This window comes from Centruroides sculpturatus, unplaced genomic scaffold, assembly GCF_000671375.1.
Source record: "Centruroides sculpturatus isolate CEXI.00-Female unplaced genomic scaffold, Cexi_2.0 scaffold30, whole genome shotgun sequence".
NCBI lineage: Eukaryota > Metazoa > Arthropoda > Arachnida > Scorpiones > Buthidae > Centruroides > Centruroides sculpturatus.
In genome coordinates, this window is record NW_019384755.1 from 781,498 (window position 1) to 807,075 (window position 25,578).

Genomic DNA, 25,578 nt, shown 5'->3' on the forward strand with positions numbered 1-25,578 from the left:
GTCTCCATCTCCCGACCTCGGATCGACATCTTTCCATCAACGGAAGTCGACCGCATCGTCCCGGAGTCATCGAGACGTGATGGAATTGTTCATTCTCGAACAAGGGACACTCCTTCAAAATGGGACTATCGTGGAACCACAGGAGTGGAAGACCCAGCGACCGCAGCCGACGTAGAACTTCCAAGATCACAGTAATCTTGTAAGCTTCTTTCGTGTTTAATAAACGGTTGTGTTGTTTGTAAACGAAGCATCTATCTCTGACTCAACTGCTTCCACATGTCGTTGATTGTTACTGCTCGGCAATCCAAACGGCAAGGGAGACGATGATGATACATATCACATATTATCGTTCGTCGAGAATTTTTAAATTTCTCCCCCCCTCGGCCCCCACACTATTATGGTTATTTATACATTTACAACTACAAAACACATTTTTCAGTGTTTTCCTTACTATAGTTATTTTTTGTTTTAATGTACTACTTAGCTTTAATTTTACTGTTTTTTCATGTTGGAATGAATTATTTGGTTTTACATGTAATTGTATGAGAAAAAATTATTCACCTTACGACATTTTCATGATATGATCTCAGTTTCGGAACAGATTAATTTCATATCCTGAGGTACCACTGTACTTTATTGAGTAATTTCTATTAAAGTTAGTTAGACTAACATCTAATGATAATTATAATTATTAATTCTTCTTCCACCAGCTTTATCCCATTTCTATATAGTTTCAATGAAACTAACAAATTTTCTTAGAACTGGGCAAAAGATAATATTTAATATATTAATATTAATTTAATTAAATTCTGATAGTCTAAATGCATAGATCTGCTCTAAGTAAAATTCAATTCTATAATTCTTTAATAAATTTAACTAATAATCATTGCACACCATCAGTAGTCCATCGAAAAATTACAGATACGACCTTCCTTTATAGGCCACTGCCTTCACAACAATTTTTCGATGGACTAATGATGATGTGCAACGACGGGAAGGAAAAAGCAATGATAAAGGTTTTAACCTTTATGAATGCACCATATTCTACATTTATTAAATGTTTAATTACGTTGGCCATGTTTTAATTTGTTATTTTATCTATAATTCTTGTTTAATGTGTAAGGATATTGCTAATTATATTGTTCAAATTCCAGATAAAAGTTGATTTTATCTAAATGTGTTATAGTTTTTGATAATTATAAAGTCACAAAAGTTATTTAGACAATCAAAATTCAGTTTTAATAAAATGCAAAAATATTTATATTTTAAAAGTTTGAAATTTAAATTACTTTCATAAAATTTACTTTAAGAGTGTAGATAATATTAAATATTGTAAATTAATGGACTGAGAAAATTAAATTTTGATGAAAAATGTTACTAATAATAAACTTTTTAATTTAAATTTTATAATAATTATTAAACTTTTTCTGAATGTATTGTTTGTATTATTTAAACTTTTTACATAACATATTTCAAACATATTTAAACAGATATGATTGCTAACTATAAATTTCTCCTCGAATGCATCTTACTATTCTGCAATACTTTATAATAAATATATTATTTATAAGAATTTGTAAAATAATTACAAAACTTGGCATCAAGAAAAACATTTGATAACAAATTAAAATGAATTATCAAACCCCCCATTAAAACACCTTTTTGTATGATATTAAATAATCATATTTAATAAATCAAAAACTTAATTGTAACCTATCAATAAAACATGTCTTATTGATAAAATCTAATATGTTAAAGTTTAAATGAAAAATAAATCTAAAAAATCCTCACCTTTTTCAGTTTTTGTGAAAGACAATGATATGATGCATCTAAAATATTTACAATTGATAATTCTGCTATATCTTCATGAGGAGAAGCTAAGGCAACTTGCCATAAAAAATCAATTCCTGTAAGATCACTCTTTTCAACTACCTATTAAAACATATAAATGTTTAATTAAAAATTTATTATGTTATAAAACAAACAAATCATAAATAAAATACCATATTTCCTTGATTCTAAGATAAACACTTTTAATCTATTTTTTCAAGTAAATGGCATCTTATATACACAATCTAAAACAATACCATATGTAACATTTGCCATAAACAACCAATACTTTTCCAAGACCTCTCATGTAAGCAGAAATTCATATAAAATAGCAAACCCCATTAATTATTTTTTATACTAATATATCATACTTTGTTTTTATCTATATATATATACAAATAAATGGACGTGTGTGTGCCTATATTTCACTCTGCAGCCGAAACTACACATCGCACATGAATGGTGTTTGTGTGGTAGTAGCCCCAAGTCTCCCATCACGCACTATGGCGGTTGCGTATCAATGGTGATAAGGGTGTGGGAGATATGCAGTTGAAAGTGGTTGAGTTCTAAAATGTGTAACATGGAAGTGTCAACAATGAAACTGTTAACAATGGAAGTGTTAACTATGGAAGTGTTGAGTAACAAAGGAAGTGTTAAGATAAAGTGGCATGCAAGATTTACAGGTGCAGATGCGTTTTCTTTGCGTTTTTGCAGGAAATCAAACATATTTTTAGACCCATGTAAAATTCTCTAATTAGTCTGGAAACGAGGGACCTAATTCTTGCATTCTGTGAAAACGGGTAAAATTGGCTATAATGTAATCTTAATCTTAAATGTTTTCGAATAGTCGAAAATGTTTTGGAATAGTCAAGGATTGTTGTGTGTGAGTAGTTGGGATAACATTTGGAGACGTGTGACGCACATGCTTCAGTGATTTTTCATTAATGAAAGTGTACGAATAACAGAAAAAAGTAGAAAGTGAAAAGGGAATAGTGAAGTGTGAAAAGTAAAAATATACAAAACAATGCCAAAGCGTAAGAAAGAATTTTTGCGGTCTCGAATCATAAGTCAAAGGTAAAAGACGGTGCGGAGAAATGAAACCACAGAAGAAAGAGAAGTACATCTAACATTGCTACGAGAAAATTATCAATGAAACAGAAATAATCAGACAGAAGAGCAACTTGAAAATTATAGGGAAACNTTATAGGGAAGCATATCGAATCAGAGAAAGATTATGTAGAGGAACAGAAACAGCCTTTTATGTAAAAAAAACTATGTTACATATAAATGTACGAACAAATAAAAACCCAGTGAAGCAAGTACTTGCAGCTAGTATTTATATAAAAATTTACCTTATTTATAAGGCAAATTGCTCTAATTATATGAAAATTACAATTAGACCAATTTTGTATATCATAGAAAATAATTATAAATCATTTTCTTGTATTATGTTCATTTATTACTTTTTTAAAAAAAATGTATAAATGATCACATTAAATGCAGAGAAATGTCATTTCCCAGATAAATGTTCATTAAAAACTCAATACTCAATTATATTTACTTACAGTAGTGGATCCTGATCTTTTCAATTTATGTTCTGAAGTATTAACTTTTTCAAAATAGGTCATAAAGCATGCAAAACCTAAAGATTAAAACATTTTTATTAAAAATCTAAAAAATCTCCACTACATATATTTTATTCATTACAAGCTTATTCATAATTTAAAAAATATACTAATATAAATCTCCAATTCAAGAAAGTATTAGCATTTTTAAACTTAATTATAAATTATATGTAAACTATTCTATAACTTATAATATTTTGAAATTATAAAACATATGTATGTGTAATTTGAACAAAAATAATTAAACAAAGATAGAAATAAATTCACAAATATATATTAAAAAATGTTATTTATACAAATTAATAAATAAATGAAGCATACAGAAGAAATATCATTTATTAAATCATTCTACTCATGCTTCAACAAAAGAAAAAAACAACAAACCGAACTCTATAACATCATATTTCAACAATAAAATTCTAATTCATAAAATGCATTTATAGTTCTAGAAGTTGGATCTTTAGAAGAGATATAGAAGATCGTGTTACATTAATTCAATACACATGGACATTAATAACAAGCTGCCATTTTGTTTTACTTATTCAATTTATTATACAAATTTTAGTAGAATGAGTGGAAGTAGTACCATGAGTAGAATGATTTAATAAATGATATTTCTTCTGTATGCTTCATTTATTTATTAATTTGTATAATAAAACAAGTTACCATTTTGTTTTACTTATTCAATTTATTTATTACAATTGTAAAATTTATTTTCATACTGAATAAAATCAAATTCTTTATTAGTTATAACTGAACACAGAAAAAATTGTAGAAGTTATTGATAATAGAAAGAAAAAGAATAATAAATGACAATGAATGAGTCATTGTAAAAATCACTAAAAAGATAAAAATAGTAGAATGTTTCTATTAATTTAACAGAAACACATCTATATTGCTATTGCTTTGTTGTACTGAAATTGCTTTAATATGCTTGACTATGTAATTCCCAACAACAAAGTTTTCAAATTTCTAGAATAAATTAATTAGTCAAAAAATTACATATAATACTGGAAAATAAAAACACAAAAATATTTATTAAGCAATAAAACTCACTATGTGTAGAGTTTTACTGCTTATTAATATTACTTGACGTGAATAACATACTAGTCTATACAAAAATATTTGGAATAATGCAACATTACAAAAACTAGCAGCAAAAATTGCACATTTTTATTACAGTTCAACAGAAATTTCAACAAAATCATGTGTTCCATATTTATTGTTTGCCCTTCATTTTGTTACACAGCCATAGCTAACCATTTTGAGCATATATTACATTATTCCAAACTTTTTAAAATACTTATTTAAAACAAACCTTTCCGTGTTACTTGTGATGGATCCATTTTTAATAATTTCTGTTGAAATAACTGAGACTGTGTATCAATTTCTAAATCTTGTAAACATTTGCTAAACCATTCAAAGCATATCTAAAACAGAAAATTCAATTATTTATTTATCTTTTTATTAAAATTAGCAAAATTAAAAATTTGATGTAAATATCAAAATGAATTAATTGAACAGTATCAAAATTAAAAATCAACAGAATACAAATGTGCATTTATCAAAAACTTTCCAACATGAAAAAAAATTATAAGTAATTATAACTTTTTCCCACAACATAGATTTATAGAAATTAAGCTGCTGCTGCTTAAGCAATGTAATATACATATAAGCAATGTATATTACATATAAGTTTAGTAAAGAACATAAATGGTGATAGAATCTATACCTTGTTTGAGATCAATCTTTTATTTAAATATTTCCAAATTATTAATTAATTATAATTATTAAACCATGTATGAAACAGCAATACAAATTAAATTGTTAATTAATCAAATTTTCTTCATAAAAATAGCTTAGAAAAATTAATACTTGATTGTTTAAATTAATTAATAAAAGCTTCACAAGCTATAAATATATTCTGTAACATTTAAAATTTATTCTAAAAAATTAAATACAAAAAACAAATGCATTAAATTATTTATTTAAATATTCAGAAAGTTTTTGATGTAATATAAAAATTTAGATTACAGATATTATTATTCTTATTATAATGTAAAATAAAATAATGAGTTTTAATATTTTACCTCTCTATCTTTATCACAAGCATCTGGATTTGATACTAATGTATCCCATATTTCCTTAGCTCTATTCCATGGTAGATATTGTGCTCCTTCTTGCAACAAAAATTGAAGAAAATTCAAATGCTCGATCAAATACTATAATACATACACAAAAAGTTACATTTCCATCATTAATCATCATATATACAGTAGAATCCATTTATTGTAATCACTGGGATTTGCCTACCTACACTGATAATAATAGCCAAATATATAACATTAAGTGGTGTAAATAAATAATTTACAAAAACTTACACCTTTATAAATGCAGTTATTCTTGAAGTTCATAGTAAGTAAATAAGATTATAATTAATGGAAATTTGTTTTATTGACTCTGACATTAAAAGGACACGTTAGACAATTAAAAAATGTATGACTTGAAAATGTATTTATTATAATTATTAATTAATAGTACAGGTAGGCCTCCTACAACACGGTAGATACGTTCCTTGAAAATACCGTGTTGTGGTAAATCGCGTTATAGGAGACACCAACTTAATACAAAAACTGGGATTCAGTTCTAAAAAGAGAAAAACTTGCCGTTTGAATGGCGTTTTTTGAATTTTTCAAACCAGCCATTGCTAGCCACGAATTTAACACTGGTTTCATCAGCCGACGACTGTCCCATTTGTTTTAAATAATCAAATATTTTTAAGGCTTTGTGTTTAACTGCACTTTTATTTAAAGGCAACCGTTTCTTGTTCATATATTCTACCCATAATATTAGCATTTGTTCCATTTTTTTTTCATTACAGGTGCTGTCGGACGAGCAACATTTTTCGCAAGAATAGATGATCCGGATGCGACTGAATTCTTAATCTTTTCTTCCTATTGCTTAATCGACCGAATAGTTGACTCATTTAAATTAAAATGCCTACCAATATCAGCTATCCACTCTTGATTTTTAATTTGATCCAAAATTTCTATCTTTGTTTGAAGAGATATATTAATAAATTTCCTTTCTAATGACGGTCCTTTCTTTTCATTCAACACTGTTATGGCTAAAATTTTTTCAAGCAGTTTTGTGGACAGTAAAAATTGCAAAAAATAACTTCCCTTCACTATGTTGTTAAAAATATACACCCAATAGAAGTTTATACTGTATTTTGGACCTTTTTTGCAGTCCCCACCTATTGAAAGAGTATAAATTATCAAAAATTCAGTGATATATTTGAGTGTTTATGGTAACTGATGCAGATCTGTCTAGAAACCGGTTTTCCCCTGAAACTTTCATGGGAATAACACATCAACGTGAACAAACAGCTGCTTTCGAAGATATTTAGCTCTGTACACCGAACTGTGGCGCATATTAAGTGATCCGATGAGATTTTTCTGTTATGTGAAAGATAATTCGTTTCTAAATACCATAAACCGCGTTGTAAAAGTACCGCATTGTAAGAAAATTTCTGCATTTTTCCAACCGCATTGGAGCGAAAATGTGTTGTAAAGGTACCGCGTTGTAGGAGGCCTACCTGTATTTCATTCAGTATTGATTGCTTGCTATACTGTCTTTAATAACAATTATTATATAACTGAAAAAAAGAAATATCAGCAATTTAAACTATTGTGCTGCAAGCAAATAATAGTTAAAACAATAATGTTTAACATTTATAGCACTCCTTAAGATTGATAATTGATAATAATTGCTTGTTATTAGCCATGTAGTAAAACAAATGGGATGCAAAGATGATTTTTTTGTCTAAATATCACTTATGGTAGCTGCTATTTCGTTGTGAATGTGTCTCTTTAATCCGATCAATTCAGTTCGGTAGACTATCAATACAGCTTTCAGGTTAGATACTTCTTTTATTGTTTTGACAAATGCATTTTGGATACAAATGCATATTGGATACAAATGGATGGAGAAAACAGTTTTGAACTGAAGAGGGACTTANGTTTAACTGCACTTTTATTTAAAGGCAACCGTTTCTTGTTCATATATTCTACCCATAATATTAGCATTTGTTCCATTTTTTTTTCATTACAGGTGCTGTCGGACGAGCAACATTTTTCGCAAGAATAGATGATCCGGATGCGACTGAATTCTTAATCTTTTCTTCCTATTGCTTAATCGACCGAATAGTTGACTCATTTAAATTAAAATGCCTACCAATATCAGCTATCCACTCTTGATTTTTAATTTGATCCAAAATTTCTATCTTTGTTTGAAGAGATATATTAATAAATTTCCTTTCTAATGACGGTCCTTTCTTTTCATTCAACACTGTTATGGCTAAAATTTTTTCAAGCAGTTTTGTGGACAGTAAAAATTGCAAAAAATAACTTCCCTTCACTATGTTGTTAAAAATATACACCCAATAGAAGTTTATACTGTATTTTGGACCTTTTTTGCAGTCCCCACCTATTGAAAGAGTATAAATTATCAAAAATTCAGTGATATATTTGAGTGTTTATGGTAACTGATGCAGATCTGTCTAGAAACCGGTTTTCCCCTGAAACTTTCATGGGAATAACACATCAACGTGAACAAACAGCTGCTTTCGAAGATATTTAGCTCTGTACACCGAACTGTGGCGCATATTAAGTGATCCGATGAGATTTTTCTGTTATGTGAAAGATAATTCGTTTCTAAATACCATAAACCGCGTTGTAAAAGTACCGCATTGTAAGAAAATTTCTGCATTTTTCCAACCGCATTGGAGCGAAAATGTGTTGTAAAGGTACCGCGTTGTAGGAGGCCTACCTGTATTTCATTCAGTATTGATTGCTTGCTATACTGTCTTTAATAACAATTATTATATAACTGAAAAAAAGAAATATCAGCAATTTAAACTATTGTGCTGCAAGCAAATAATAGTTAAAACAATAATGTTTAACATTTATAGCACTCCTTAAGATTGATAATTGATAATAATTGCTTGTTATTAGCCATGTAGTAAAACAAATGGGATGCAAAGATGATTTTTTTGTCTAAATATCACTTATGGTAGCTGCTATTTCGTTGTGAATGTGTCTCTTTAATCCGATCAATTCAGTTCGGTAGACTATCAATACAGCTTTCAGGTTAGATACTTCTTTTATTGTTTTGACAAATGCATTTTGGATACAAATGCATATTGGATACAAATGGATGGAGAAAACAGTTTTGAACTGAAGAGGGACTTAAAATTCATATAAGTCCGAAATGCATTTGTCAAAACAATAAAAGAAGTATCTAACCTGAAAGCTGTATTGATAGTCTACCGAACTGAATTGATCGGATTAAAGAGACACATTCACAATGATTTTTTTGCCTATTCACTCAATGATAACAACTATAAGCAAATTCTAATTAAAATATACAAAGTTTTATATATGTATTTTAAGTTATGTAGCTTTATAACTTGCTAAATCTGATAGCATTAAACAAATGATAGCAATATCCATGATTTCAATAAGCAGATTCTGTTGTATTTATAAATAGTTCATAAATTTCATACATTATTGAAACATTTATTAATAAAGAAAAAACTAAAAAATCAATTTCAATATCTATAAATAAATTATATATATATTATAAAGTAATAAGATCAAAAAATGTCACGCACAGCCAATCACTATCAGTCCATCTAAGAGACATGGTCTATATTCTGTCAATCATATAAGTCTAACACCATACTCCAGAAAACTAAAAGTGCCACCACTATTTCTCTCTCTCACTCCAAAGATTTAATCAATAATTTAAAGTACTTACAGTAATTTTTATTTAAAAGTTCATATTGATAGTAATATGCACATATTTTGAGAGTACAGTCATACCCCGACTTACGCTACCCTGACTTACGCGAACCCGGAGTTACGCGATTTTCAAATCTCGTCGATTCATCTTTTGTTTGAGCGCCACGCAACTCTTGATTATTCACTCCCCCCACACTATTGTCCAGCTTACATGTTCGGACGTGTCGCGCGGAATCGACGCATAGCTACAATTTATTTTGTGAAATTTATTTCTGTTTGTTATATCTACGGAGACTCGAGAGACTCTATGTGGTGATTTCTTGTAACCGTGAACGAACCAAATGGCGAGATAAGATTAACGAGAACATTTATTAGCTTACATACATCCTACTTGGATTTTACACAAAGGCATCTGCAATCGTGAACAATTGACGAAAAAAGTATACATTTATCAGATAATAAACAAAGACTCATTTTGTAAACAATTTACCTTTTGTATATACAACTGACAAGATTACCTTTCAAATTATAAACAGACTCGATCCCAAGCGGTCTTTTGATCGTCGGACATACAAAAGAAATGAACAGATGGCGCCTAACTTAAGCGCGGTTTACAATAACGAATATGATTAATCTTAACACTCTACTATGTCATCCAAACGAAGTAGAACTGATTCTTCTGCATCAAACAAGAAAAGAAAAACTTTATCTTTGGAATGTAAAGTTAACATTATTAAAGACTTCGATACAAAAATGAAAATTTGTGAATTGGCAAAGAAGTTTGATCTACCGGAATCGACGGTCAGAACAATTATAAAAGGTAAAGAAAAAATTCTCGAAGCTGTGAAAAATGCTCAATCTTTAAATTCAAGCATCATTCGTAAACGTCACGGTATTATCGCTGAGATGGAAACAATGTTAAAATTATGGTGTGATAATCAAGTTAATGTGAAAAATTGTATAATAATATAATTTGTTATCCGTATGTATTATCTAAGATTTTATTAAACATTTTTTTCTAAATTATTGTTTTTTTTAGTCTCCGGTCCCAATTAAAAATAATTTGTATGTATTTATATGCAAAATTATACCCCGACTTACGCAAATTCGACTTACGCGGTTATCGCTCGGTTCCACCTATCACGTAAGTCCGGGGTATGACTGTACTTATATATTTATTAAAAACTTTCCTAATTACTTTTGTGTTCATAGTTGTTTGAGATGAAAACGATTCCTATTCCAGATGATGATGATAATGACAACACATCCAGTTTTGTTACTAGTGCAATTCTATTTTACCTTTTAAAATTTATTTTTTTAACTTTTTAAAATAACTTTTTAATTAAAATTTTTACATTCCATAACTTTTTATCACAAGTATCCATCTCACACATAGCTAATCAATATAATTAATTTTAAATTATTCTGTGTTCTAAAACATAAGGGCTCTCCATAAATTACATAATGTAGATATGAGTATGAGTATGCAGATAATCATTATGATGTTACAGGGGGTAAGGTTGTTTGCAAAAACATTGCATAATGTTCTGATCTCAACCCTTTGGTAACAGAATGATTCATTTTTGTTTCTGAAGAGTTGCGTAATAAAATGTACTGTTTACAATCCTGTTTTGTTTGTTATACAGGTAATTAATAAAATAATGTAACTTACAGCACCCGATGCTTTGTATTATTCCTAAAGATTGATTAAAGATATACTACAAAAGTTTGGGGATGTGTGAATATGTGATATGTTATGAAACATTACAGAAGTATGGGATTGTAGTTAAAAAGTATAAAAATAGTGTTAAATAATTTACGGATGATCCTAATTTATATACACTGATACGTAAATATGGATTCCTAAACATCCATACAATTATATAAATGTAATGAAAACAAATACAATCTCACTGAAACAAAATCTGTATTATATTCCTAATATACAAAATTTACATTAACAGCATGATTATGACACATGCCTGCTAGTTTTAATATAAAAAGTTATACCAATTTAATATAAATTATTAAAGATTGTCCAGTTAATTTAAATAATATAGTATCTTTTATTATTCACAAAATAATATCAAAATTAAAATTTACTTGTTTCAAACATTTTGTGTGTAGAATGTAAATACATTATTTTCAAAATAAATCTTATTTTCTGTCAAATATTTTTGATAATAAATTTGAAGTCTAAAATGCTATAAATTATATTTACTCAAAGGTAAAACACATATTTAAATAAATAATTTTAAAATATGTTGATAGTTTTTCTTGCATGATTGATGTAAACAATTCATTTTTCTCCACCATTGCATAATTGATGTAAACAATTCACTAAACTAACAAGTTGCTCAAATTAATGCTACTATTAATTTGAGCAATTTGTTTGGTGAATTTTTCTTGTTTGGTGTTTGTTTTGTTTGGAGCAATTTGTTTGGTGAACCACTTGTTGCTTATGCAAAAAAGAAAAGAAGATATTTGCTTTCTGTTAAATTTGTTTTGCTCAATTAATACATATCCCTCTGACATATTCAAAGTCAATATGAACTGATGAATGTAACATTTAACAAATTTATCTGAAAAACTATACAACTTTCTGGCATACCTAACAGATTTATTATAAAAGATGTATAATGTCATCATTACACAACATTTAAATATTAATACTGCTTTAAATATCATAATTGTTTTCTAATTTCTAGATTTAAATATTAATACGTCATCAAAAACATAAAATAAATATACATTATATATTACAAAGAATTCATTACCTCTTCATGAGAATATCGATTCTCAATCAATGTTTCTGGCATTAATGGTTTACCATCTGCTGCTGAAACTGCTTGTTTGTGACATCTTGATAAACTTGCTGTAACCATTTTTACAATGTCATGTGCTTTATTAAGATCATGAAGTGCTGTCTGGAAAAATATCAAAGCTTTTAAAACAAAAATTTTTAATCATATAATTTTAAATTATCAAATACAGGGGGTAAGGTTGTTTGCAAAAACATTGCATAATGTTCTGATCTCAACCCTTTGGTAACAGAATGATTCATTTTTGTTTCTGAAGAGTTGCGTAATAAAATGTACTGTTTACAATCCTGTTTTGTTTGTTATACAGGTAATTAATAAAATAATGTAACTTACAGCACCCGATGCTTTGTATTATTCCTAAAGATTGATTAAAGATATACTACAAAAGTTTGGGGATGTGTGAATATGTGATATGTTATGAAACATTACAGAAGTATGGGATTGTAGTTAAAAAGTATAAAAATAGTGTTAAATAATTTACGGATGATCCTAATTTATATACACTGATACGTAAATATGGATTCCTAAACATCCATACAATTATATAAATGTAATGAAAACAAATACAATCTCACTGAAACAAAATCTGTATTATATTCCTAATATACAAAATTTACATTAACAGCATGATTATGACACATGCCTGCTAGTTTTAATATAAAAAGTTATACCAATTTAATATAAATTATTAAAGATTGTCCAGTTAATTTAAATAATATAGTATCTTTTATTATTCACAAAATAATATCAAAATTAAAATTTACTTGTTTCAAACATTTTGTGTGTAGAATGTAAATACATTATTTTCAAAATAAATCTTATTTTCTGTCAAATATTTTTGATAATAAATTTGAAGTCTAAAATGCTATAAATTATATTTACTCANAAGAATATAATTCTTTTTTGTTTGATCTTTATGCGATACTTCAGCTAAAATAGTAAAATGTTCAACCAATATTTGTTCTATTAAAGAAGTAGATATAAGCGGAGAATGAGCTAAGTCCCATAGTAAATCCAATACCTATAATTAAATTAATGTAACATGATATTTAATAACCAATACTTATTCATAATAAAAAAAACTTTAAACACTTGAAAACAAAAAACATACAAATACTATTAAATTTTCCTAACTAAAATATTAATAAAATTACATAAAATGTGATTTATATATTTTTAATAATAATTCATCTGAACAAAGATTTAGAAATTTTAAAAATAAATAATTTTTAAAATATTATGTAAAATAAACATTTTATTTACATAATAGTAAACAATTAAATACTTGTCTTTGCCAAAATTTATATTTAAAAACATATAATAAATTACAGAATTAAAATTAAACTTTATGCATTAGCATTAAAGTTCCTAAAATGGCAAAACAGCCTTATTCCAACAGACATTTCTTTGTAGGCTACTGTCATAATCCAGAAATTTAAATCATTCCTGCCATTCATTTAACTCTGTTGGATGAAGAAAAAAGCTACTTCATCAACTTTAGGAACTTTTTATCAATGTGTGAACTTTAATTAAAGTTCTGTAATTTATGTTATTTAACATAAATGTTTCGATTGTGATTTCAAAATATTGTTAATTGAAACTAGATGACTAAAATGAGATTTTTGTCTTAATTATAATTACTGAAAAGTAATTTTTAAAACATCATTGAGAACAATATTTGGAATTCTCTTCACAGATTTTACAAATATTTTTAAGATGCAATAGTTACATTATTCTTCAATTTGAATATTTTTATTTTTATTAAACACAGTGCAATCATATTATATTTGAATAAATTGTAAATAACTGTCACGTAGTTACTTAATAAATAACATGAAAGATTCTAAATATTCCACTACTTGCACATTCAATTAGTTCTATTCAATTATAACTTATTAGCAAATAAATAATAAGTGATTTTTTTATCAGACATTTAAGAAAACTAAATTAATATAGAGGTCTATTATTAAGCATTAGTTTGAATCATGTAACTCACAAAATTCACCTTAATACTAATGTTTTAATTTAATTATTATAATTCTAAACCTTGTTAAGGTATGAGAAACAAAAAATCAAACTTTCTTAGTGAACAGTGTCTAAAGTTTATGAGTAAAGCTCTATGATAGATTGATATATACATTTTACTTTCTTATTTTTAATTAAAATCAATAAGCAAAACTATTTTAAAGTTTGAATTCAATATATCTAATTTTATGAATAAGAAATTTAATGTTATTTAAGAGTAATGAATACAAAATATAAAATAAAACTTTTTAAAAATCTTACAGTTTGAGCAAGTGATAATAAATGATGAAATTGTTCTTGATTGAATTTAGATGATGCAGCAGCCATAATTGAATGCACATTGTCCACAATCTGAGCATTTTGTCCATTCTGAAATAAACATGTTTCTGATATTAATTTGTAATTGATTTTTTTTTAAATGTTACATAAATTATGAGAGAAAATTTATGGTTATAACCAGGGCTGTGGCATCAGTGTTGTGGAGTCTTTTAGTCATAGTCAGAGTCAGAGTCATCAAAAATCTGCTGACTCTGATTCCTTTTTACTTTCCCAACTTGTCATGTATATATTACTTTCCCAGCTGTTATACAGTATACGCTTATAACAAATAAAAAGAATGACAATCAGTTAAAAAATGGCTTCCTCAGATTTTTATTCTTTTGAATTCAGGATGCCTTGAAACATTAAGAAGTGCAAAAATATTCGATGTTTCTTCTGCGTGCATAAATGCTAGAATGTGTGGGAGAGCATGATTTCATTAAACTTCAACCACTTTGAAACTTAAAAACTCCTGCGTTAAACCATCTGACTCCGATTCAAAAACCACAGAAGTTATTACGATTCAAACAAGATGACCAAAATCATGCCCCTACACATTCTAACATCCATACATACAGGGAGGAAAACCCTCAAATCTTTTGCATATACCAACATTTCAAGGTGTCCTGAGTCAAAAAATGTAAAAATCCCTCTGTTATATCTAACAGCTGGAAAAGTAAAAATTATCAAATACATATTTATATATTAACTGTGTCATTACTTACAGGAGTCTTTTAGCTTTGGAATAAAAATGTGTCTACATTCTATCTGTATTAGAACTCTATTTATTGAAGCTTTTATTCTGAGGTCACATGATGAAATCAGAATTTCTGGGCCTGGTCGAAATCAGTAAATTTTTAAATGACTCCATAGCTCTGGCTAAAACTTAACTCCAAGCAAAATTTAACTATCCATATTAACATAACTATAAATTAATCCTATATATTGAATAAACAAATACATTTTTTAAAATTCATAATTTTAACAGTTTTATCTAGCAAATTTACTTCTTACTTGTAACAAAACCTAATATGAATAAAAAATTAATTAACAATAAAACAATACAACAAATTCTTAGTGGGCTACAACATCACTAATTAATTAATAAGATACTAAGCAATTTGGACTAAATGTAGGCAGTGAAGTTGTCATCTGTTAAATTTAGTCATTAGAAGTAAATTGATTTAATTCAGAATTTATTCAGTATTTGTAATTAAAAAATTATTAATATTCAAGAAAAAATTGAATAAAATTCTAATTAACAAGTTATTTGTGTATTAATTTTTTCAGATTTTTTTTTCATTATTTCTATTAACTTTGTATTTTTAACAAAATTTTTATCCACTTTTTTATATACATGCACATTAGAAGCCATAAATGCAAAATTAATGAAAATTATAATTTAGATTTTTATTCAAACATTACTATATCACACAACATATCTTACAAATGTGCATAATTATATGAAGAACAGAAACAGAATAAATATTTAAAGTAATCATGTAAATGATGATAAAAGTATTTATTATAGAAATATTGATGACAATTTCACTAGAATTTTAAATTATATGCCAATCTATAACAGTAAATTTGTATGACTGTTAATATCAAATTACAAACAAAAAGTTTCATTACATTCTTCACTAGTAGCTTTTCCTAAAACAGGATTATTTTTTCTTATTTTCTGATGTGCAATATTGATTTCCTAAATCACATCCTTCAATTCATAACTTTAACTGAAATTAAATTACTTTGTAACTGTTAAATGTGTATTCATAAATAACAGTTATCGTGTTTTCTTTCTTAGTTAAATGAAGTATTGCTCTTTTTATGTAATAAATAATTCTAAGAATTTTAAGTAATGTATATCTTGTTTTAAAATAATATCAATTTAAATTTATAAATTCAGATTTTTATTTCATTTTTATTTTATATTTATAATTTTTATCTTGGAAAACATTCATCTGGTACTTATAGTTCATTTATGAACTAAACTAGCAACTTATATATCAGCATTTATATTATAATTAAATTTCGTACATATAAGATAATTTTGAAATCATAAATAATCTATTATACACAATAAATAATTCAAAGACAGATTCTCAAATTACTATCTAATGGATAATATAATAACAGTAATAGTATTATAATAATAATAGTAATAATATATTCAAAATTCTAAATTTTTTAAGACTTCCTATCACTCAAAATAAAAATTTAAATATGAAAATTAACAAATCAAAAACATTAATATAAATCTGTTGCTAAGTATAATTATTTACAATATATTTATTATGTAACTTAAGAAAACTATGGTCTAACAGTTTCAAAAACATTAAAGTAGAAAAAAGTTTTGGCTTCTTTTTTTTTTGAATATTTAAAATAACTTCAACATTCTTTTACTTGCTTAGAAACAATTTTAAACTTGACTTACCTAATTCAATCTTTATCTTAATTTCAAAAGAAATAATAGTAATACTTTTAAAAACTTATACTGCATTATTAGTTACTAATTTATTTAATTACCATAATTTCATGTGAATATTCAGTGGTGGCATAAAACCCACACTGGCATATATCATGCAGAAAATGCTGAAACAGTAATCCCACAATAAAGCATCCTCTGAAAGCATGACACATATGAGTATGCAATTTACAAGGTACCATTCTCAAATATTAAAATATTTTCTATTTCACTTGTTATATAATAAGTGGAACAAAAAATCAATTCTAAGAGGAAATCTGCTAAACTTCATGTGTCAAAGATACAAATGGCTAATTTAATAGCAACTTTTTTATTAAATTTGTTTCATTTCTGTATTATTTATCAAATAATATTAATAAAATATATAGCAATAACTGTTAAAAAATAAACTAAAAAAACATTAAATAAAGATTACTAATTTAAGTTTGTTAACAGTTCTATTAAAGATGTACAATTATTATTTCGTAATAATTTTGCTTGGAACTTTTAAAAGAAAATTAACTTATGTTAGATATCTAACATTTGTAACTTATATTTACCCCAACCAAGAAGTTTGTAATCCAAAAAGTTAAACAAAATTGACTGATTGACTATTTTCTATTTAATTTTTTAAAGTTTATTTTAACAAGTATTATTATATTATGTTAATATTATTTAATAAATAAAACAATATAATAAAAAAATTTTGTCCTTTGGCAGATAACTCATTTGACAAAACATATTTTATTATTTGGTAATGAATTATAATAGATCAAATCCATACAATAAAATGTTGAAATTCTGTTTTAGTAATCAAATTACTGTTTACAAAAGGTTTTGCAAAGATTTACAGTATTTTACTGTTATTTTCTAACTTCAAAGTTATTTAATAACATTTTAAATTATATGTGGATGTTACTTTATCTATATATATAAAAATGAATGTATGTCTGTGTCCTTCATGCATTACTACACCATTTATCCAATTGCCATGAACTTTGGGAAGTTGTTTAATACACGCCCATGAAGGTTTCTGGCATAGTAAATATGATGTACAGTACTTGAACCTATAACCGATATGTATTGAATAATCTTTCAACGATGAACGTTTTCATAACCCCTTCTGGGCTCTTCTTCAGGTGAAACAGCTGGATCGAACACCAAAAACAAAATTTGAATAAATACGAAATCTGTTAAGTTTGAATCGTTCGGATCGTTCGCTTATTTCGTCATGTGATATGTTTGAACGTGATCGAAGTTAACGATCAATGTCCAAATTCATGAGAAAGATATTATTATGATACTTAAAAAACGTGCGATTGAGATACATACTTATTCAATACTGTTCTCACATGTTCCCCAGTACCTTCTATTTTTATTTTTTATTTTTTATTTTAATATTTAATAAATAGTATTTCGCTGTTACTCTTTATGTAGTAGGTTTTGCCATGCCATGGAAAGGCTGATTTCGTCTCTTGAATTAATACAAGTGGATGTGTCGTATGCTCTAAAAATTTCCATCTCCTCCAACCATTTTAGATGGTGAGTGTGCGGTGTGGTGACAATTATCTGCGCTCTATTGAAGTCCGCCACTATTTTGGGATCAGTGGCGTAGGTGGAGAGTGATGTTGTGTGTCTGTTGCGTTGTACATCCGAGATGTGCTCTTTTATCCTAACCCCTAATGAACGTTTAGTCGATCCTACGTATACTAAATCCCTGTTAAACCAGTTATCTCTTAGAGGGATTGTATAGACGCCTGATAATTTCTCCACCCTGAATTCTCACACTCCTCCTACGCAACAAAAAGGACCAATCCAGGATGGAGAAGTTATCAGGTGTCTATACAATCCCTCTAAGAGATAACCGGTTTAACAGGGATTTGGTATATGTAGGATCGACTAAACATTCATTAGGGGTTAGGATAAAAGAGCACATCTCGGATGTACAACGCAACAGACACACAACATCACTCTCCACCTACACCACTGATCCCAAAATAGTGGCGGACTTCAATAGAGCGCAGATAATTGTCACCACACCGCACACTCACCATCTAAAATGGTTGGAGGAGATGGAAATTTTTAGAGCATACGACACATCCACTTGTATTAATTCAAGAGACGAAATCAGCCTTTCCATGGCATGGCAAAACCTACTACATAAAGAGTAACAGCGAAATACTATTTATTAAATATTAAAATAAAAAATAAAAAATAAAAATAGAAGGTACTGGGGAACATGTGAGAACAGTATTGAATAAGTATGTATCTCAATCGCACGTTTTTTAAGTATCATAATAATATCTTTCTCTTGAATTTGGACATTGATCGTTAACTTCGATCACGTTCAAACATATCACGTGACGAAACAAGCAAACGATCCAAACGATTCAAACTCAACAGAGTTTGTATTTATTCAAATTTTGTTTTTGGTGTTCGATCCAGCTGTTTCACCTGAAGAAGAGCCCAGAAGGGGTTATGAAAACGTTCGTCGTTGAAAGATTATTCGATACATATCGGTTATAGGTTCAAGTACATCATATTTATTTTATACAGTCCGGTGTGCAGTAGATGTTATATAATTATTAAGTTCTGGCATAGTACATTTATCCTACGATAGGTAGTGTGTGTATATATGAGCATTTCATCGTGAACATTTCACGATGAAATTTCACGATGAAATGGAGTTGAAACTTAAAATTTGGTACACAGTTAGGGTACATCACAAGTACACACACTAAGAAGGAATTTTTCAAAATTCCCTCCCCCGCAGGGAAAGGGACAGGATTAAAGTTTCAACAATGCAAGAGTTAAGAGAAAGCAACGTGCAAGATTTACAGGCGCAGATGTGGTTTTTTTGCATTTTTGCAGGAAATCGAACATAATATTAGACCCATCTAAAAATGTTCTAGTCTGTAAACAGGAGAACCTAATTCTTGCATTCTGTGAAAATGGGTAAGATTGGCTGTAATGTAATAATCTTAGTCTTCGGTATTGTTACTTTTTGCCCAAGCAATGCAGGGCTTATCTGCTAGTTTAATATAAAAAAGATTTTTTTATACTGTTGAGTATAAAAAACGAAGCAATAAACCAAAATTTAGTATCATATTTAATTTAAATTTCATACTAAAATGGCAGAAAATATGCTGTTGTGTATAAACAAAACAAAACATTGCACAGTTCAGCTAGAGCTATCATTTTAAATATATATACAGTAGAGCGTCGATTTTCCGAATCAATTGGGGACTGGGGTTGTCCGGATAACTGATTTACGTACGAAAAAATAGTTTAAAGTATCCGATGTCGAAATTTTTCTCCGTTGCGTGTCGCTTCACGTTGAATTTTCATCGATGTTAAGCCTAACAAAGACTATTGTATCATTAAAAATTATTTTTTTATTTTGTACAAACAAAATAAATATATTGAAAAATATAAAAACAATAAAAAATTATACTTCAGATGTTAATTTAGTATCAAAAACGTAAAATATTTGAGTAGCCCAAGACATAGCCAAAGATGGAAGCGCCACAGCAGTGGCGAAAATTTAAATTTGCCGACTGGAATTCTTTAGGATGATTGACGTTTCGGATGATTGACTTTCGGAAAATCGACGCTCTACTGTAATTATTTTGTGTCAAAATTCACATTACAGAAATAAAAAGAAAAAAAATGAGTTCATAACTTATTAGGATGGCAATTGTTTTATCATATCTTAATCATCAAAGATCTTTGAAATAACATCATTATGTAGATAGGGAATAATTACCAGAAATTTTTTAGCTTTCAAGATACAGCTTTAAATTGGAATGTCTAATAATATCAATTAAAGCATGGATTAAATATACAGAAAATGAATAGTAGAGAAAGATAAGTTTGTCTTTAATTGTTTCAGGAAAAATTAATCACAGCAGGTGAGCATGTCTGCAGCAGATAAATGATTTTTCATGTTTTCTAAATAGAGTCTAAGTAATTTCAGACAAAGAAAAAGCTGTTTATTCAGTTTGCAATTGCAATTTACAACTGGTATATAATCCATATCTGCTTTAAAATTGACTTTTAAACACATAGTCTACAGTTACTGTATGAAATTATGGTAATTAAATAAATAAATATCAAATAATCCAATATAGAAATAATTTCAAAAAAACAGTAAATTGACACAATTAATAAATAAACTTATAAGAATTTTAGTTTAAAACAGTGGTTCTTAAACTGTGTGTTGTAAGATGGCCGATCCGGGGGAGATAGGGGGCTTGAAACCCACTTCACGGCACCTGTGTAAGGTTGCCGTCTCCTAGGTGGGATCTATTAATCCCGCGTCAGGATGGACCTAAGGGAAGGTTGTATGTGGGCGGTGACGGAGGAGGCAAATGATGAAAAGTGTTTTACACAAGAAAGCCATTTATTTGTTAACATTTATGCTTACATCGGCAATTGACAGTCCTTCACTAGATTCTTCCCTCGAAGATGCGAAGTGTGAGAACTTCGACATCGGTCATAGCCCCGGGGCGGACGAGATGCTGTTGCTGATCACGGCGGACGATCAGAAGATATAAGCGGCGGAGTCCACAGTTCTTTGCGACGACACACTACAAGAGAAGTCACTACCTTTCGTGGAGTCGGAGGAGAGCTCTCTTGACCTTGATTTTCCGATTTTTATAGTTTTTTCTCCCACTATTCGGACTTCTGATTGGCCCCTCATCCCCTTCCTCGCTTCCCGATTGGTCTCTCTTTTGTTTTGGGGAAAATCGAGACCGACTCAGGTCACAGGAAAGGTCCGATTCCAGGGTCCGCTCGACGCCTTTCTGTCAATTGTTCTTGGGGATTGTTGACAAAATTGCAAGACTCACACTCATAATTTAACTCCGTTACTCACGATTTCTGTCATCTGGGTACTCGAACGATCATATGCAATGATTTATCTCTCTTAAATCTTTCCCTCTTTTCAGAAATTGTTTCCCTAGATTGACTGTTTATGAGAGCGGGGGTCAAAGTTCTACCTGCATATGACCACTTGTCTCTGACTTATAACTTTTCACTCTGACATTGACAGTTCGTTTAACACGTGTTCAAGTCATCCGAGACTCGTTGTCTACATTTTGTGCCGCGTTGTTTAAATTATGGGATTTTCCTCTCCCTCTCATAATTAATCTATCGTTATTATTTAATCATAGGAATATCGTGATTTACATGATTCGGACCTCGGTTGGGTCCTCACAGTGTGGAGTGTGCCTCCTTAGTGGAATATCAGACACTTTCTAGGGAATGTGATGAAAAGTTATAGTTATGATTGTGATGTAGTCATTCTATCATCAAAATTTCATTTCATTTAGTGGTCATTATCTCTGTGTGCTATTTTACTTTTCTTTATTTGAAATGTAATTATCTCCTATTAAAAAACTAAGAAAACCTTTGTTTCATTAGAATAAAATATACAAGGTCTGTTCAAAAAGTATCGGACCTTTCGTCGGCAAAAATACATTTATTGATTTTGAGGTACAAAACCCTAATCCCCTTCAAAGTGGTCTCCTTGGTAGTGTATACACTTCTCCCAGCGTTCCTGCCATTGCTGGAAACACTGCTGGGATGCATCTTTTGGAATGGCCATCAGCCGGTCCGTCACATTCCGCACGATGTCTTCTCTCGACTAAAATCAGGTTCCTTTTAGCGGCATTTTCAGCTTGGAAAATAGCAAAAAGTCACACAGAGCCATGTGGGGAGAGTACGGAGCGTGACGAACCACAGGAGTGTTGTGTTTGGCGACGAAAGCCTGAATCAGATGCGCAGAATGGGCGGATGCGTTATCACAATGGAGCTACCAAGTTTTGATCGACCACAGATCCGGTGGTTTGCGTCGCACAGCATCACAAAGATGACGAAGGATCTCCTGGTAGTACTCCTTTGCGATGGTTTGGCCTTTTGGTGCGTACTCACGACACACTACCCCACGAGAGTCGAAAAAACTGTCAACATGACCTTGATATTGCCGCAGACCCGACGCACTTTTTTTGGCCTCGAGGATTGTCCCCGAAAGCCTGCTGAATCTTGCGAATGGTTTACACTTAGGTATCGCCAAGGTTTTTGGCAAAATTTGATGTAATATCGCTGCTCACGTTGTTCAGTCATTTTCCAACTTAGTGAAATCCGACGAGAGCTCGCTACATGTCCTCACTCATAGGCCGACTGCCAACGACTGACGCTTCCTGCAGGCGGGAAAAAATTCAGGGCTGTGCATGACTGTCCCCTCCACAACTCCACCAAAGGAGTCACTCATAGGCCGATTGCCAACGACTGACGCTTCCTGCAGGCGGGAAAAAATTCAGGGCTGTGCATGACTGTCCCCTCCACAACTCCATCGAAAGAGGCCTCCCGCTTATCATTGGTTTACGCAGAAAAAATAAAAGTCCGATACTTTTTGAACAAACCTTGTATTCTAAGAAAAATATGTTAAGTATAATTTCACAAAAAGTATAAGAAGTGTAAGAATTTTTTTTACAAAAAAAATGAATCTTCACAAAAAATTTAAAAACCACTGGTTTAAAACATTATTTCTTAATACAGTAGAGCCTCGATTATCTGACTCAATTGGGGACTGGGGTTGGTCGGAAAATTGAAAAGTCGGATAACCAAAAAGTATGAAAAAATCCATTATTAGTGTAGTATATTACTATATCCCATGTAATTAGTATATTAGTATATCGCTATTAACCTACTTCACGTTGAATTTTCATCGATGTTAAGCCTAACAAAATTTTTTAAAATAATAATCGTCACTATTGTATTGTTAAAAATTAGAAAATTAAGCCTCGTTTAAATACTGGCTCCCTTTCATGGCCAGCTAAAACACATAAAAATAATATTAAAGTAGCCAAGACATAGCCAAATATTTTAGCACCACATCACTAGCGGACATTTGAAATTTGCCGACTAGGATGGTCGGTTAACCGAGGTGTCGGTTAATTGGGTGTTGGATAATCGAGGCTCTACTGTAATTAAATATTAAGAAGCCATAAATTTTTATCCTATAACATTTTACAATAATAATAAATTTATTATTTCTTTTTTGAAATAATTTTTCTTTTAAAAAAATTTGTTCAGCTTTATGAGTATGAATAATAAATATAATTTTAAACACACAGTTCATTTGTAAAAGTTAATTTATTTAATTAATATATAAATAAAATTGATGAGAAAAAAATGGTATCCATTAAGGAGGGAATTAATCCTTTATCCATCAAAAATAGTTCCAGAAATAAGCTGCTTAGATATAATTTTAATTTTAAAGTAAAATACAATATATTATATTATATTTTACCTGCATATTCCATATTTTAGTGAGTTCATCTAATGATAGTCTTTGTCCTAAAAATTCCATGATTCCTCTAATTTTATCAGAATACTGTACTTGATCTATATTACCTATAATTAGACAATTTAAATTGTTTTCATAATAATTAACCTAATATATATTTTTAACAGTTCATATATTTTAAAAACATTTTCAAGATCTTAGATCTTTTCAAATTAAAGAGCAGTTCTTTATATTGTATATACTTATATAGTAGCTAAGAAATTTAAATACGTGCAACCAAAAACTAAGGAATCAGTATTTAACAATTCACATGTTTTTGCTCGTACAATGTTATTTTTAATTAAATCTAACAAGGTATTAAATAGATAAATTTTTTTTTTATATTTAAATGTCTAATAATTAGAGAAAATTATGATTGGAATTATATTTTATAATTAATTTTCTCCAATAATTTCTAATTAAAGAAAAGAAAAGTGTGTATATATAGTGCCAGTTTCTGAATTGTGTGTGTGTGTGTGTGTGTGTGTGTGTGTGTGTGTGTGTTTGTTTGTTTGTTTATGAGTGTTTTAAATGATTGTGAGAAAAATTATATTTATAAAGAACAGAAAATTTTATAAAACAATACTTTTTGTGTGTTGGTGTGTCTTTTGATCCACATCACTACTGAGTGAAATTTACTTTCAAAATAATTTAACGTCAAAATCTGGAAAAAAGAGAAAAAAGCAGGGTATTATCTTACCTTCTAATGCAATGGACAATACTTTATTTTCAGCCAACCAATCCAAAAGATCATCAGAATCTATGGCTATCTTGGATAATTGCACAGACATACTATTGTCAATCAGTTTTGTAACCTAAATTAATAATTTTGTTATCAATTAAACATTTATTCAATAGATAAATAAGAATTAATGCAACTAATTAAATAAATATTCATTAAAAATTGTTGTTATTTAATTCACTGTTTGTCTAAGTTATAAATAATATTTTACATTAAAATATAAATAATTAAGTGCAGCGGTTCCCAAAGTGTGTGCCGCGGCTTCCTCACAAGGGTGCCATGAAATATAAAATTTTCATAATTTTACTTCCACTTTCAATTCAGTGTGATAAATGAAGATTTTTAACAGTTGAATGCATAAAAATTTTTTAAATTTTGACATTATAAGTTATCATGTCAGAGCTTTTGGTATAAAGAAACTGAAAGTAAAGCAAAATTCATAAATGTAACTAGAAAATTTTAAGACATCATTAATATATTGAGGAATTAAAATGGTATTAAAAAACAAGTTTGAAAAAATAGCAAAGTAAAACATGGAATAGATATAACAACTTAACATTTAAAGACATTATTCTAGATGCTCCAGTATCACTT

General features: G+C 28.9%; 1 protein-coding gene across 1 annotated transcript in view; it reads right to left on the reverse strand.

Annotated features, from left to right (window-relative positions):
* LOC111628704 (ubiquitin carboxyl-terminal hydrolase 24-like) overlaps positions 1-25,578 on the reverse strand; it is a 174,286-nt gene that overhangs the window by 106,097 nt on the left and 42,611 nt on the right. Inside the window, 9 exon segments of the mRNA XM_023372539.1 lie at positions 1,792-1,932; positions 3,396-3,472; positions 4,774-4,885; positions 5,546-5,677; positions 12,037-12,203; positions 12,964-13,102; positions 14,368-14,475; positions 24,207-24,310; positions 24,943-25,057. Coding sequence (XP_023228307.1) covers positions 1,792-1,932; positions 3,396-3,472; positions 4,774-4,885; positions 5,546-5,677; positions 12,037-12,203; positions 12,964-13,102; positions 14,368-14,475; positions 24,207-24,310; positions 24,943-25,057 — 1,095 coding nt within the window.